The sequence below is a fragment of the Lycium barbarum genome, chromosome 6, assembly GCF_019175385.1.
Source record: "Lycium barbarum isolate Lr01 chromosome 6, ASM1917538v2, whole genome shotgun sequence".
Lineage (NCBI taxonomy): Eukaryota > Viridiplantae > Streptophyta > Magnoliopsida > Solanales > Solanaceae > Lycium > Lycium barbarum.
Window position 1 is genome coordinate 108,669,548 of NC_083342.1, and position 16,963 is coordinate 108,686,510.

The following is a 16,963-nucleotide window of genomic DNA, read 5'->3' on the forward strand; positions in this document are numbered from 1 at the left end:
CCAATCTCATCTATATGAGATAAAAGGTGTGATAAGTTATCCCATCCTATCCCGTTTATATGGATAACTTATCGCTCCTACCAAATGATCCCTAAGGACTGAGAGTGGGATGAATTAAAAAAAAAAAGATTTTTTCTATTAATTTTCTTCCAAGTCATTTTCTTATTGTGGTTTTTTTCCTTTTTTAAAATGTTAATAATTTTTAGTATTTAAATATTAGGAGAAGATTAGTTCGTGAATTTCAATGAGACCTTTCGTGTTTATACTTATTACTACTTAATGTTAAATATTAGAGAAAAATTAGTTCCTAAATTCAATTTAAATTCAATTTTTTAATAAACTGCGCGAAGCGCGATTATACCAAACTTGTGAAGTGATGACACTAAAGTTCATGTCATGGATAACATGGTACCCATGTTTATCTGAAGTTGGAAAGTCATACCAAACCTTTGAAGTTAGGTAAATCAAGTACCGTAGACATCCTAGAGATATTTTCGATAAAATCAAGTTTGAGAATAAACAAATCATTTTTAGATCACTTAAACAAATTGAAATTTTGTAAAAGGCAAAAAACTATTGACGAAGACATGTTAAAGATATTGTTATCGCCCAGCAAGTTTCTAAATACTTTTAATTGCGTCAACTGATTTACCACAAGGTACTTTTAATTGCATCAACTGATGCACCAGCATTTACACGATCCTCTTTAACAAATTACTCCAGTAACTTGTTAACAAAAAAACTATTGACGAAGACATGTTAAAGATATTGTTATCGCCCAGCAAGTTTCTAAATACTTTTAATTGCGTCAACTGATTTACCACAAGGTACTTTTAATTGCATCAACTGATGCACCAGCATTTACACGATCCTCTTTAACAAATTACTCCAGTAACATACACTCCAGGTGCTCTCTCTGCACAATATGCGAACTAATTTACCACCAAGGGTAATCAACATTTCCAAGACCAAAATATTCCACTACGAGATTAATATACCAGCTTCCGGACGAATGTCGACAACCAAAGTGCCTCATCTGCTGGTTTATAGGGAAGATCCTCAAGATTTCTACAATCAACAGGACCAAAAAAGGAACATTAGGCTAAAAAGACTGAACGAACCAACGCTACAATCAAAGCAAGTCCTGAGTATCTTTCACCTGCATTGGAAGGTAAAGTTTGAATTCTGGTGGGAGTTCCTCCTCTGAATACAGACGGTCTGAAAAGTATATCCTCCTTAGCCGGCAATTTGCATGAACCTGCACTCGTAACGTTTCAACATAGTTGGTTCCATAAGCTCGTCTGGTCAAATCAGAAAGATTCAACTGGATTTGATTCCATCCTTCATCCAATTTCAAGGGCATAGTGCAAATATAGGGTTTCACTCGTGTGACAGCCTGCAACATACAGATGAAAGTTTCAAACTCCGTCATAATAACTAAGCATTCAAAACTGTCAAAGAGGTCATCAATACAATACAACTTGACCCCCAAAATAAAGGTGTCAGCAGGATTATCCTGTAACAGCTTGATCATTACCCAAATGGCCAAATCTATTCAGCAGTAACTGAAGAAACCTTACAAAGTTAAAGTCAAAGTACTGCAATATCTCGAGGTCAAATAATGACAAAATAAATAGTAGCATTTTTTTTCCTCTTTTGTTTCTCGTTTATGCTGCACTTATCATCTAACCCTCACTAATTCAGCTTTAACAAACGTCACCTTTTTTAATGCCACCAAAACAGTAAACCGTAATAGGCGAGATGCTCCAAACAACAGTTCTGGAAAAGAGGTCCACATCCAAGCAAAACAGGATGTAGCAACAGAGAGAATTTATGTTAGGCATTTACATTATACCTCGTTTAAATCTAAAACAAGTTTATTTATCACTATGTGGCTCTAAGGTCAGGAGAAAGTGGTTTGGCAATTATTCACATATCACCTCTGTACTCCACAATCAAGGAAGATATCTAAAGGCCAATAGGATAAGTTCACAGGACGGATTAATTGACTTAAAATTAGTTACACTATAATAACTGAAAGACAAATTAGTCTATAAGATGGTCTTACATTCAACAGACAACACTAAGCAAGTGAGAACTTCACAAATTATCTAGAAGACACTAGCAAGTTAGTCCATAATTTGCTTTTCACCAAATAAAAGAATTGTTGGCAAGGACCACTAGGCAAGTGCAAAATCTTAGAAAGCAGCAAAGCACTCAGCAGACCAAGTTCACAGCTCATCAAGGAAATCACATTAAGGCAGAAAATTTAGATGATCAACTAAACACTGATACAAGCAGTAGGAGCCAAACCTTCCCTTTATTGTATCCAGAGCATGTTTCATCATTTCCAGGCTTCCATATGTCATATTTAGTTTTGACAAGATGCTAGAGTAGTTGTTTAGATATTCCTAAGTCACATGCGGTCAATATCCACAACCAACCTCTAAATTCTAATGTCCTTTATAAGTCTTTACAATCCATGCGGTCATTCACCATCCTAGGTTACGTTTGAAACCAAGAAGCGGCTGTGCATGTGCTGGATTCTACCTAACTATGTCATCTTTATGCTTCCTTCTCAACTCTAGACAAGGATAAGAAGGCAATTAACCAAGGTGGTCAAATCAAATTTAAGCTCCAACCATGAAGGTGGATGTTATCAGCTTGCAAGCTTCTAATCAAACCTCTAAACGTCATGTGCCGCAAATAATAAAAAGAATCCGAACAAGCGACCAAACTGCTACATCCAACATTTTAATCTGGAAACAGAGAATTTCTCCTATCTTTTTCCACACTTCACAGGTCGCTGACTTTCTCCTCGTCACACTTTATTTTAATTAATGTATGCATTGACAGTTTATTAGGAGAATCCCTAACCCATATAACGAGAACCGAAGAGAAGTTTAACATATGATAATACTACTGTTATAAGTCTAGAAAAATGACGTCAAATATATGCTCTTACTAAATGAGCAAGACACTGTTCATGTCATAGACTCCATCTAACAAGCAAAATTTTGTTTTTGTTTTTTGCTCGTACACAAATAAACGTTGATTAACTGAAGAATCGTTCAATTAAAAACAGTTCCTTTCAAATGCTATGATTATCAATTATTATCATAAGACAGCACTCAGCAGCTCTCTTAAACCAATGACAAGACTACATGCACAAAAAGATATCCAATTTATGACACAAAGAAGTCACAGGAACAAATCTATATATCCTGGGAAAGACTTACAGACTTGATAATTAGAAGCTCGAAATCTTCTCCGGACATTTTTATCATCTAAAACCTGAATTTCAAATGTGTAGTACTTCTTCACATTCTTCACTATCATGACTAAGAAGGGAAGCTTTATGCCAAGAGTTGCATTAGGATCTGCAGGACACGTTATGTATGCTTGTTGGACATTCGACCCAATAATTTCCAGGACATTGGATTGGATATCTTCATCTTGCAGCCGTTTGACATGTCCATCGACAACTGCACACAGGGGGGAAAAAAAACGAAGAGGGTATGCTGCTTACAGTTAAATCTTTCTCATTGACTTGTCAGAAAAGAGAGATAGTATGAAGGCGTTAAAAAAATTGGAAAAGCAAATCTCTGAAGAAAGTAGCTCTTTTTCTTTTGCAGAGCAGGACTCTATTTCAACTGAGGATATTTGTGAGTTTGTATTGTATCAGGAATGTGCAAGAATCTAGAGAGCTGTTAATCATCTCTTGTTGCATTATAGGTTAGTTTGGTAACTGTGGGACCTTGTAGTCTCATAGTTTAATATCTCGTGAATGTTACCGAGGACAGTGGAGAAAGCAATTTGTAGATTCTAGAGGATTGCAACTGAAAGTAAAGCAACATGGAAGACGGCACAGCATATCTATTTTGGAGCATATGGAGCGAATGAGATATGAGAATGTTCGATGATAGTGAGAATGATGTTGAATGCATAAAAAGATCTTTTTTTTTTCAGTTTTAATCATTGGTGTAACGAGAAAATACCATGTTCTAGAGTTGGTAGAAACACCAAAAACAATCACATAAACCAAAGGAAATGAGGAAGATGACCAGGACACATAGAATTAAAAAATACATAAACAAAGGGTGAAACCACAATAAAGTTAACTCTTCAAGTATATAAAACTTCCTGCGATGAGAAATAATTCACCAAATCCATATAATCTAATGTGATTTAGTAACAAATCAATTGCCCAGGTGAATTTAATACTGATCATATAAAAAGGTAAGGCTCTCCCTGATGTAATTTCCTAGTTACACTTTCGAAGAAGGACTTGAGGATTCAGCAATCGAACAACAGAACTATCACCACATCTTATCAGCAATACAACTGATTCCAGCCTCTTGAATGCTCTAATCAACCTGCTCCGCACCTTAGTCTTTTTTTTTTTTTAATCTAGAATTTAGATATTTGTTATAATTAATTGTTTGTTGGACCCATCAGATCAGTTAACACTACAGATATGATCCTCATCAAGAAATCAGTTATATGTCAAAAAAATAAATCCCCTTATGCATAAAGCTACAAAAAAATTATCCCATAGAAAAACCCAGAAACACCAAGTCAACACAAAACCACATATACAAATGCTCATCCATGAATCATATTTAATGGTGCTCTAGCAAAATAAGTGCAACCCAAATATTAGTTTATATTACCTTCTTTATCCCAAATTTGCAGAGGCTTGCTCCTGGAGAAAGAAAAAAATGCTTAATACATGTTGAAAAAATGAAAAAAATTTTATAAGAAATTGAGAACTAAACAGCAAAAGACAAAGATTACATACCCAAGGCTGTACAAAATGGAAAGGAAACCAGATTGAAACGTGTTCTTAAACATTGGAATCAGCTCTGCAAATTGAACACCCAGAATAAACTGGATATAGTAACTTAAAAATCAACTTGTATTATGTAAGCGGAAATAAATACAAGGGTTGATACCTCAATGAAGAAACAGGGCCGAGTGTTAGGGATTTTAGAGGCGACTTTGATTTAGGGAAATATACCGGGCGAAGTTTGACCCGGCTTTAAGGCAGCGGCTTGTGCTAATGTTAATTTTATGTATCTAATTGCTTGATATTTTTACTCAAGACTAATAAGTATCTATTTTTCTGCATTTCACGACGCGTCGATTGTTAGAAGAAATTTGTATAAAAGAAGAAAAAAGCCCTTCTAATAAAAGTTACTAATACCACAACATCAACATACTACTTAATTTAAAAGGATTGGATATTTTGTAAATATGTAATGTTGATTAGTTAGTTTAGTTAACAATTGAATTTGTATTTAGGGTCAAGTAAACCTGTCAACCGGGTAATCCGGCCTGGTTTCGGCACAGGTTGGCCCAACCTGCCGGTTGCCGGTTAAAAAAATCAGCCATGGCTACCGGTTGTCTGTTAACCGGGGCCGGTTATCCGGTTGAAATTATTAGAACTGTAACCGGCCGGTTATATATATATATATATATATATATATATATATATATATATATATATATATATATATATATATATATATATATATATATATATATATATATATATATATATATATATATATATATATATATATGTATATCTTATTATTATTATTTTATTTTATATTATTAATAACTTTTTATTTTCAAGTATATTTTTAACTTAAGTATATTTATATATGTTATGTATGTATTCTAAGTGTGTGTGTGTGCGCGTATATATATATACTAGTTGCAGAAGGCCCGTGCTAAGCCCGGGCCCAAACTCATGAGGTAAGAGTAGTAACTTTAAGGGTCATTTGCACGATTACCCTTCAAAGGCATTGATTTTTAATTTTTGCCCGTCAAATTGGTGGTCTTTAATTTTTGCCCTTCGCCTAATACCATGAGGTTTAGGGTTCGAATCCCGGTTCAGTAGAAAAAAAAAAACACAGAGTTTTGTAGCAAAGTTAGGCCTCAGGCAGAGTTTTGCATGCAGACAGGATTTTGCATGAAACTCTGTCTTGCGAAATTCTTTCTTTGTTTTTACTAAGCTAGGGTTCGAAGCCAGAACCTTGGGGTATTAGGCGAAAGACAAAAATTAAATACCACCAATTTGAGGAGACCAGTGCTTTTGAAGGGCAATCCACACAAAAAAATGTAATTTTAATTAAAAGAAGTGTAATTTTTGTCATACTTTTCTATTATAATTAATTTAATGTAGTGGCACGTTAAATATGTCTTGCTAATAAGTCTTCACAATTATTAAAATTTATTAGTTACATAATTTTTATCCTTAAAGGTTGTGATGAAATGGTAAGTATTCATTTATTCTTAACAAGAGGTCTAGAGTTTAAGCTCTTGGCATAGAGTCGTTTCAGCAGGGAGTGCTTTATCCGCAAAATGAAGATATTACGGTGTGAATCCGGATTAGTTGGGCTCCAAAGCGGATACCGGACACTAGATGAAAAATTTTAAAAATAATTTACAGAGACTTTTTAAGGAAGCAACTTTGGTATGGAATTAGCAAATACCAAATTAAAGACACAAGTGATTCGATATTTTATAAACTAACATGATTTTGTTTTTTTGTTTTTAAAAAAAAGTTAACACGGAGAAGATCATAAATTTAAAATGTGTTGGCATTTTATGAAATTATGAGCATATAATTCTTTAGTTGTACATAAAAATAAACTCTTATAACTTCTTCCCTCCCTTTTTATTTCATTTTAAGAAGTTTTTATTTATTCCAAAATAATTAATTTTTTCAACAATAATTAAGAAGGTGTTAATATTTCCTTTGTATAGTTACCCTTGCTAATAGATGATTTAAACAACTTTCTAAAAAGTCTTTGCAACTTCCTACAAGTAAATTTGAGAATATGTAAAGGTTAATATAGTCATAACATTCTTAATAAATATTCCGAAGTAACTTTCTTAATATGTGTGCAAACAACTAAACAAAATCAAACAATACGAAACGGCGACAGTAATTTTCACTTAAAATTTCATGTGGCAAGGGTTTGTGCTAGTTAAATATAATGATCTAACATTAAATTTAGATGAAATTCAAGAAAATATTAAATTCATTAATCATTAAAATGAACCTCAAGAAATAATTTAATTCTTCGTATATATTTTATGATTAACAAGATTACTCGGTTAATCCAACAAGAGGTTTTTAAGATAATTTGAATGTTGACTTGTAACGGCTTCATTTTCAATTCTACTCTGCATATAAGAAATTGCCCGTTAATGATTTCTGCTTTCAGTATTTATAATACATCATTAGTATTTCAAAAGACATGTGTGAAATAACAAGAAGTAACAATTATAGTTAATAACGAAAATTTCAAATTGTATGTTTCCAAATAAATTTAATTATTTTATAAGAATATTAATAATAATAATAATTCAAGAAAACTTATAAAGTAATTTTCTTTTTGAAATTATGCTTGAAATGATTTATGAGAGATCTTTACAACCACATACATCGATTAAAAAAAATCATGTATGGATGACGTGAGATATAGTTAACTTATAGTGAGGCTTGATAAATGGTTCAGTTAGAAAAAAAAGACTGACTCTAAAATTGCCTAAATTTACCATAACGTATAAGGACAAACAAAGTAAAAGCTACTCTCTCCGTCTCAAATTATTTGTCGATTTTTAATTTTACACAGCTCTTAAGAAATTAATTAGGAGGGATATTTGACTAATTTTATCTTTATTTATATCTAACTAACAATTTCTCTTCATTAAATGTTTACTCTATTTATGTGTCATCTTCATTAATGATAAAATTCTACTAAGGAAAGAAATATAATTAATTTTTTCTAGAACTTGTGAGCTATAGATAATTTGAGACAATTATTTTCAGTAACCACGATAAATAATTTGAAACGGAGGGATAAAAAAATAAGGGTCAAAAGTAGTAGATCTACAAAAAAAGATGAAGGTGAAGGAAGTGGTATGCTTATTGAAAATTTCACCAGGAAAGAATGAAAGAGGATAAACAAATTGGCTATTGAGACCCACTGCTATAAGACAACTTGAGCAGTCATGTGTAGCCACTTCATTGCATTAAAAAAATCAATCAAAATTACTGTCCCACCCCTGTGAGGACGACTAAAAAACAACATTGGTGTTTATATATAGTAGTAATGTGTGTGTGTTTTTTTAAGTTATATGTATTGCATAACTTAAGTTTATATATTTACTAACAACTTATGAGTATTATAAAATTCAAGATTGTTGTTTTTCTAAGTAATAACTTTCTATTTTATAACTTACGTATATTATAAGTATATTCTAAGTATATTGTAGGTATATATGTTTAAGTTATATGTATTATAACTTAAATTTTATATTTACTAATAACTCATAAGTATTGTAAAATTCAAGATTGTATATTTATATATATATATATAGTTATAGTTATAACTTTCTATTTTATAATTTAAGCAAATGTATATTATAAGTATATTCTAAGGTATATTTCTAACTTGATATAAGTAATATTAACTTGAATACTTGTAAGAATATGAACACAAGTAAATAGAAGAAAGCTCAATGAGCCATATATTTTATTTATCAATGGATAACATTTATTTGCAAGTTGTAATTTTTTTAACTTGCAAATAATACATGAGTTGCAACTAAGTAGTACAAGAATAAAATCACATTGTTTCAACCATTTGGCTAATGTCCGCCATATCATATTCATCCATTAAGATATCTTCCGTGTCTTCAATTTGGTTTTCTTCACTTGCTATTAAAACTTCAATCTCTTGGTCTTCGCCTTACACCGCCGCTAGACTTAGGTTGCACCGCTCCGATCTTAATCCAATCGCAAATGCAAACTAGTACTGCAAGCTAAATCCAGATAAGGAGTGTCTATGATCTCCAATTTGTTGTCTTCATTGGCTAAATGCACTTTCCGAGGCCACGGTTGATATTTGAACAATAAGGATATCCCGATCCATTCTTGCAAGTACCAGATAATTCGCCTTGTATTTCTTCCACCATGCTAAGACGTCCACTTCGTCGCTCATTTCCACCACCGGCTGCATCAAATAAAAGTGAAGTTCATCAAAGTTTGCACTACTACTAGAAGGAGTAGTGGAAATGTTTCTCCAAATGCCTTTTAGGTTGAGAAGTAGAAGTAGTAGCGCATGGAGCAACGGGTGTAGCATTTTCTTCCAACTTAGAATAATGTGTAAAAAAAAAAATAAGCTCAACATCTACCTCTTTCTCGGCCTCAAATAAAGATAGTTCCTCAATAGTAATCTAAATAACGATAAATTTGTCTAACCAACTCAACGGTATAACAAGTTTTAAGACAAGGATTTAGAATATAACCCAATATATATAAAGTTGGGATGGAAAAATAATACTTCTTAAATTTTTCCCTCGTACTATGAATAGCCGCTTGATAACCCGGTTTTTTACTATACTCATATAAAACTCTAGTTATTTCGGCTAAGTATGCTACAATTCCGGTAACCGCGGGATAAAATTGTCTTAAAAAACAAGAGTAGCATTATAAAAAAAAATTCTAAAAATGTAGTACATTCCACAACATCTTCCCAATCGAAATTACTTAACCACTCACTAATCTTTTCATTGTGATTGTTGTGAGTATTTTGTATGGGAATCCTATATTCATATGTTTGTTGCAACATAATGTAAGTGTAGTTCCACCTAGTATCAACTTCAACTTGAATTTTCTTAGGTATAAGACCAACACTCACACATTGACTCTTAAAATCTCTAATTTTAGCCCTATTGGCATTACAAAAAGAAAAGCAACTGTATTTCTAACCTTGTGAATAGGATCATCAAATAACTTAAGACCATCTTTAACAATCAAGTTTAAAATGTGACAACTACATCTCACATGGAAAATATTTTATGATGGAGGGTTTAATTCATTTTTTATAAGGCCAACCGTCTTTGTGTTGTTAGAAGCATTATCTAAAGCAATACAATGTGTTTTTTTTGTAAATGTTAAAAAAGTTCATATTAGTTGTTATTTCATTCGCTAAAAATTTACTATCGTAGCGACCCTTCCCTTCATCATATAAAACATATAATTCTTTTTTGCATCACCCAACTATTATCTATCAAATGACATGTAATAGCAAAAGGATATAACTTATTAATACTAAGACCAAGAGCGACAGTAAGGAAAACATTACAATTTAAAGAATTAAGTACATGGCGCAAATAAAATCTATACTTTTTATATAAATTAATAATATCCGCTCTACAAGTACTTTTAGGAATATCCTCAAACATCGGATTATAACTACATTGAATATAAGTGACAAAACCCAGCCTCGAAGGAAAGGAAAATGATAAAGCGTCATAAGCTACCATTTTAGCTATCTTTACAAGGTTTTTCTTCTTGTTACAGCTAAAAGTTTTTCCGGTAAGTGGGTCTATTATTTTTTGAATTCCCCCGGAACCCGTTCGCTCTCCCCAAATATCCCTATGTTTTGCCGCTAAATGACTTGATAGTGAACCCGTTCCCCCATCCTTATTGTTCCTATACTTGAACACAAATGTTTTATTACATATATTACATGTGACTTTATTTTTCCCTATATTTAGTCATATAATTCCAAACTTTAGAGGTTGGCTTACAAGCGAGTTTTGACTGTGTTTGTGATTGTTGTGCTTGTGTATCTCCTATCATATGTTCCGGTGATTGTGTTTCATCATCATCAACTTGATGAAAGGTTGGGCCAAATCGGTGTTGCATTACTTCGCTATCTAAAATTGGATTATTTTCATTAATGTTATAACATATACTGGGTGTTTCACCCACAAATGTTTCATCCATATTTCCCCTCCCCCTACCACTACTACTACTACCACCAAAGAAGCCCCGTCTCTTCATAATTAAATAGCAAGAAATTAAATCGCAAGCAAATAAATCACAAGAAAATAAATTGCAAAAATCTAATTGCAAGAATTAAATTGCGAAAATTAAAGATAGAGTTGGAAAGAAAGTACCAAATTGCCGAAATAAATTCTAACAATACAAACATTGAATTGAAGGCGGCTAGAATTGCAAATCCACCAAAGCTTTGAAGCTACTTTGGCTTGTTGCAAAATTTCCAACTCCACCAACACTTTATTTGTATAATTGCAAAATATAAAACTGAAACTTGAAGGAAACTTTATAGTGTATAATTGAGAGAAATTGTAATTTTAAAGTGACTAATTGTTGCAAAATAGCTATAAATTGAGAGAAACTGTAGGGAGAAATGGTGTGGATGAAAATAAAAGAGGGGTTTACATAGGAGTGGGGGAGGGGTTAAAGTGTTAAAAATAAAAGTTTGGGGGGGGGGGGGGTTTGGGAGTGGTGAGGGGCCAAAATTGGCATTTTTGCAACGGTCATTTTTGCAAAATGGTCCGTTGGCCAACAGTCATATTTGGCCCAAATAAAAAAATAAAAAATTTAATTCGGCCGGTTAATCGGTCCGACGATTAGAAAATTTAGAAACCATACCCAACTCGGCTTAGACGGGTAACCGTAAACCGGGAATCCGAATCCGGGTTGGGAATCGGTTGGACCGGTTCCGGTCACTGATTTCAACTGGCCCAGTTGACAAATTTATGGTCAAGGGCAAGTAGATTATAATGATTAATGTCAACTTCATGACACTATGAAGTTGTATAAGGATATGATGAAATACCACAAAGAACAGTAAATTAAAGAGCAATGAAGCAAAAAAAGAATAAGACTATTCTTATTTAAGAGTCCCCATTTGACAGAATGACCAGAGAAAATGTAGCTTGCTCATTACAATCTGAATGCTTATCGGTAGTAGTGACGTAAATTTGATGGGATACAAGTGAGGGAGAGAGATGTATTTATAGTTTAACCAAGTAGCGTTTCTCGTGTATTCAGTAGCCCGTGATGATTACTATTTGCACGTCGAGGACTGTTACGTAAGTGAATGTGTAACCGCCATAGTGAATCCCGGATCTCTCATAATTGATTGATTTGTGAATCTTATTATGACCGATCACTAGTGACCTACTGGACACTTACTCGAGGACAAGACCACCTGACGTCAAGTGGTAAGGCAATTGGATGATCCCGCTACTCTTGTTCAATCAATTATTTATGAACAAGAGTGTTACATTTTGTTTGTAAAGTGTGTATTTTAAATTGAAGTAATTATTTAAGTTTTTTGTATAATACTCTCTGCCTAAATACTCATACAAAAAGAAATAAGTGTTTGGCTAATGCGATAAAGATATATATATATATATATAACGACTTTACCCTTTTTATTTATGTCAAATTTAGTAATTGTTTGGTTAGAAAGAGAAATATTTGCAAGAATACAACAACGTATTGGACCTGAAAATGATGTATCTTTAGAAATTCTTCAAGCTTTAGCAAATGGGACAGATGCTCACCACATACAACTCCTCATTTAATTCTTTCAAATTCATTATCAAAAATTCCCTTTTCTTCCTTGGTTGACGTCTGCCACTACTGGCAGGTTAACGAAGTTAGCGACCAGAAAGGTGGGATCGAAATAAAATCGATGAAACCAAAGAAACATGAGTGAATGGAAAGAGAGAAAAAAAAATAAGGGATAAATTCCATGCGAGTCTGGAATGAACTGTCCACGCATTCTCTTGGTTTTGAGTCAAATCCGTCTTTGTTAACCTGGACCTGACTTTATGCATACTGCCACTTATTCTCTGAGTTGCCCAAGCATTGAATCCATATTTTTTACCAGTTTTTATTTATTTACAGTGCTTTTTATTATATGAGATACAATTATGTTATGTGGTCATATCTCACCTAATACTTATTTATAGACGATATTTTTTTTTTTTTGTATATGTTCCCTGTGTTGCTTGATTTCTCAATCATAACCAAGACTCTTGTCATCGACATTATTCCCCTTGTGTAAGGTTTTGTTTAATTCGCTATTTTACTATGGGCATCAAATTACTTTGTGGGGGTAGGGGATCAAACCGGTGATTGTTGCGGTTGTTGTCTGCAGGGATGTGAAAATCACAAATTAACTAGTGCTCAATCAGGATATTTTTCTTTTGATCGTTACAACCTCGTTGAGCGGTTTAAATAGAAATAAATAGGTAAAGGTGGAATTTTCCATATATTATTGCATGTCAGGTCCACATGCTCTTAAAAAAAAAAATCTCTATAAAGTAAGAAGGGGTTTACCATTCATATTTTGAGCAATATATATCACACAGAGGTGATGTGTCAAAATAAAATTTTGTGCTAGACTTAAGTTGGCATTGGTGTATTTGTTATATCTTTTAAATATGTTCCCCTATTGTGTCTGGTTGGAAATAGCCCCATCGAAATGTGAAAGAATGTGGTAATATTAGTACTTTCACTATATACGGTCAAACCTCTTTATAATGGTAGCGTTTATCAGGAAATTTCATGGCTGTTATAGTGAGGTGCTGTTATGTATATATGCTGACATTTTGATGTTTAGATTTCATCTAGCTGTTATAAACAAAAGTAGGCAAGCAATTAATTTTATGTACTTTTTATGTTATAAACGAAAACAATATAATAGCTAATTTTAAAATTTCAATTGATTTTGATATTTCATTAATTAAAATTTTAAAAGACTAATAACAATCTATAACTAGTTGTACCGTATCGATAAAGAATTAAAATCTAAAGAACATATGCATTAAAATTAATTGAGAATTTATATATTTTAAGTTTATAATTGTAGGTTGTTTCGTAAATTCCAGTGTCTCATTGATAATATAACGATTGAATTGACGAAAAATTTGTCCAAACTTCCGGCAAAAGCGAATTCAATAGCTTTCCCTTGAAAGTTATCTAAAAACTTAACAGTTGACTCTTCTTTCTCATCTCAAATAGTAGTAGGTTGAGGATCTTCATCAACACTTTTGTTGTCACCTTCTGCATATGCTGTCTTTTGAAATTTACTACGTTCATGACGTTAATGATGATTACCATAAATATTTTAATATTTTATTTTATACATAATATATTTTTTACAAAATATTATTGCACAATATTTGAGTATGACTGTTATAAAGGTAAGACTTAATGCATATGCAGCCCCTCTAAACTTGTCCCCTTTTTCCATTTTAGCACATCAACTAAGTGTTGTTCTTATTGAACCCCTGAGCTCATCCTTAAGTGTGTCTATCAAACCCTCTAAATGTGATTTTTATTAGAAGCAAAAAATAAATTGTGGTAATGAAGGTAAAGTAATATTTTAGACGTGTGGTAAGCTATTCTTTAGGTCATGAATGTGTCGGTTTCTGCTGGTTCTGCTCTTTCACTACCAGCTTAATTAAGAGCTTACTCTTTTTTTCCTCTCAATTGCTGTTAATCTTAGCTAAAAAAATGACATAATTAAATTAGAATATATATTAGCATGTTGCTACATCGAAGATAGAATACTATGTAAGTCAGATTGTGTTTGATAGACACACTTGAGGACGAGTTTAGGGGTTCAATAGGAACAACACTTAGTTGAGGTGCCAAAATGGAAAAAATGGACAAGTTCAGGGGACTGCATATGCATTAAGCCTAAAGGTAATTTTACAAAGAGTGTATCACTATAATGCATGTCACTGCTGTTATAGATAGAATGTTGTTACAGAGAAGTAAAATATAACATGAAAAATAGGTTCCGGAGAAATCAAGCCGTTATAGTGAAATGCTGCAATAACGAATGATAATTATAGAGATGTTTAAATGTATTTGATGACCATCGATCGTGATCGAGTCGTAAGTACTCATTATTCTTAATGAAATGTAATCGAATTCGAGTCTTGAAATGATATCGCATGTGGTAGACAATTACACCTTACTCCAAAGTGCGATTTTCCATCGCCAATTACGTACGCAAAAAGGATATCATATTAATGAAGCAGATCATTATAACAACATGAGAAATGTTGCAAACTACAAAAAGGAGTAATTTTTTTCCTTTCAAAATTATTGTTTTAAACTCTGAGTATGTTATGCTAAATAACTCAGTTTATTTGTTTTATCACTTTTTTATACATAACTGGAATGCACCGATTTAATCTTATTTTGGCACAGTAGCAACTAACAAGTAACAAGCAAAGTTAGATTGTTACAGGCTACAAATTCAATCGTCCGATCGTTAAACCACGCAACATTTTTTGTACTTGCACATAGTTTATACGCATATATAATATACTTTTAGACTAATGAGTCTCTGCCTTTGTCCATCGGGAATCTGAATTAATCTTCAAAGCAATATAAAACAAAATTGAAAATAAAATAAGATACATAATTTTTGGCATCAAACAGCAACAACAATGTAGAGGGGAACATTAGGATTATTCTGCTCCAGCTCTCCAACCAAAGGTACAAAAATGAATTCCTTTAGCTAACATTTACGGTTAACCTGCACATAGCATATGATCTTTGCAGATAGCGTTAAAATTTACGGTCCATAAATTTTTTAATGTTCTATTAAACAATGATCGCGCTAACTAAACTGTCTTGAAATAGTTGTCCATAAAATTTTGAATGTTATATTAAACAATGATGGCGCAAACTAAACTGTCTTGAAATAGTAGTCCATAGAACCCAAAAAAGTTAAAATCTGGAACCGTCTTTGGCCGGCCAAACGTAAAGCTCTAAGTATGAATGGACGCCAGCCACGATAAAAACAAAAAGCATGAGCAGAAGGGATGCATAGGTAGCAATGGCTGGTAGCATGTCCTTCTTTGGAGGGGGAGTAGGGGGTGGTGAAGGAGGGGTGGGTGGTGTTGGGTTGTATTCCATAGTAGGGGGTGGTAAAGCAGTGGTAGGTGAAGGAGGGGTGGTGGGGTAAAGAGGGCGGGAGAATGACACAGGTAAAACCAAGACGAGGAGGAGGAGGACGACCGAATATAGCATGTTTGGTCAAGCTTATTTTCCCCCCAAAAGTGCTTATTTTTTCAATAAGTACTTATTTGAAAAAAAGTAAAGTGTTTGGCCAAGCTTTTAGAAGAAAATAAGTGCTTCTGGGGAGTAGCAGAAGCGGTTTTTCAGAAGCTAAAAAAAACTGTTTTTGCCCAAAAGCACTTTTTTTAAAAGTACTTTTGAAAATAATACAAATAGAAACACTTTTTAAAAGCTTGGTCAAACACTAATTGTTGTTCAAAAGTACTTTTATAATTAATTGGCCAAACACAAACTGATTTTCGCCAAAAGTGCTTTTTTGAAAAGTACTTTTAAAAAAAATACTTTTTAAAATAAACTGATTTTAGAAGCTTGGCCAAACAAGCTATAAGCCATGAACATGGTAGACGTAGCCCTGTTCTGTAGTTTCCTTATATTTGTGAGAGATTACAGGAATTGTATTAAATTGACTCATATTTATAGATACATACTCCCTACTTTACAATCATAATCCTTTTTTATTTAGGATACAATTTACGAATCATATTCCTATTTCTCTTGGGTGTGGTAACTGAATGTTTAGAAATCTAATATCAGAGTTGATGTAATTTTAAAAAAGCAAAATGTAACCAAGCAATATCAATTTTAAGCCTATGATGGATATGCATTGTATTTACTTAGATTGTTTGTAACAAGTTATTCTAATAGCTCTATTTCCATTTCTCCGATAGTGCCTTTCAGTCGTGCCTTTCACTCATTATAACTATCTTAGAATATGAGTTATTATTGTCCAGTCACAATAAATTTCGGAGTAATGTTAGACATACAATATACGGAAAACGGTCCAATATGTCCCTAAATTATGCGAAATTGAACGAAAATGCTCTCCGTTAACATGTCTAAAAATACCGCCTCTGCCGTTAATAGTTTCGTCCGAGAATGAAGGTGAGAACCTAAACCTACTAGGTAAAGTCGTTAGAGCTCCATTTATTCAGCTAGTCTTTAGTAATTTTTAGGCCCAATCTGTCGTTTAATATTAGCACTTAGGTCCAGTTAATTCCCAAAATAGGACATTTT

At 32.9% G+C, this 16,963-nt stretch overlaps 1 protein-coding gene across 2 annotated transcripts; it reads right to left on the reverse strand.

Moving 5' to 3' along the window:
• Positions 1-786: 786 nt before the first annotated feature.
• LOC132645359 (uncharacterized) lies at positions 787-5,113 on the reverse strand. Of its 2 annotated transcripts, XM_060362308.1 has the most exons (6): positions 4,956-5,113; positions 4,802-4,865; positions 4,674-4,705; positions 3,244-3,485; positions 1,160-1,396; positions 787-1,068 (listed from the first exon to the last, which is right to left on the reverse strand). In XM_060362308.1, the coding sequence occupies exons 2-6, from the start codon at positions 4,852-4,854 to the stop codon at positions 1,060-1,062; spliced, it is 573 nt and encodes a 190-aa protein (XP_060218291.1). In that variant the 5' UTR covers positions 4,855-4,865; positions 4,956-5,113; the 3' UTR covers positions 787-1,059. The 2 variants fall into 2 exon arrangements, with proteins under 2 accessions (XP_060218291.1, XP_060218292.1); XM_060362309.1 differs by lacking the exon at positions 4,956-5,113 and having other exon boundaries at positions 4,802-4,949.
• Positions 5,114-16,963: the final 11,850 nt, after the last annotated feature.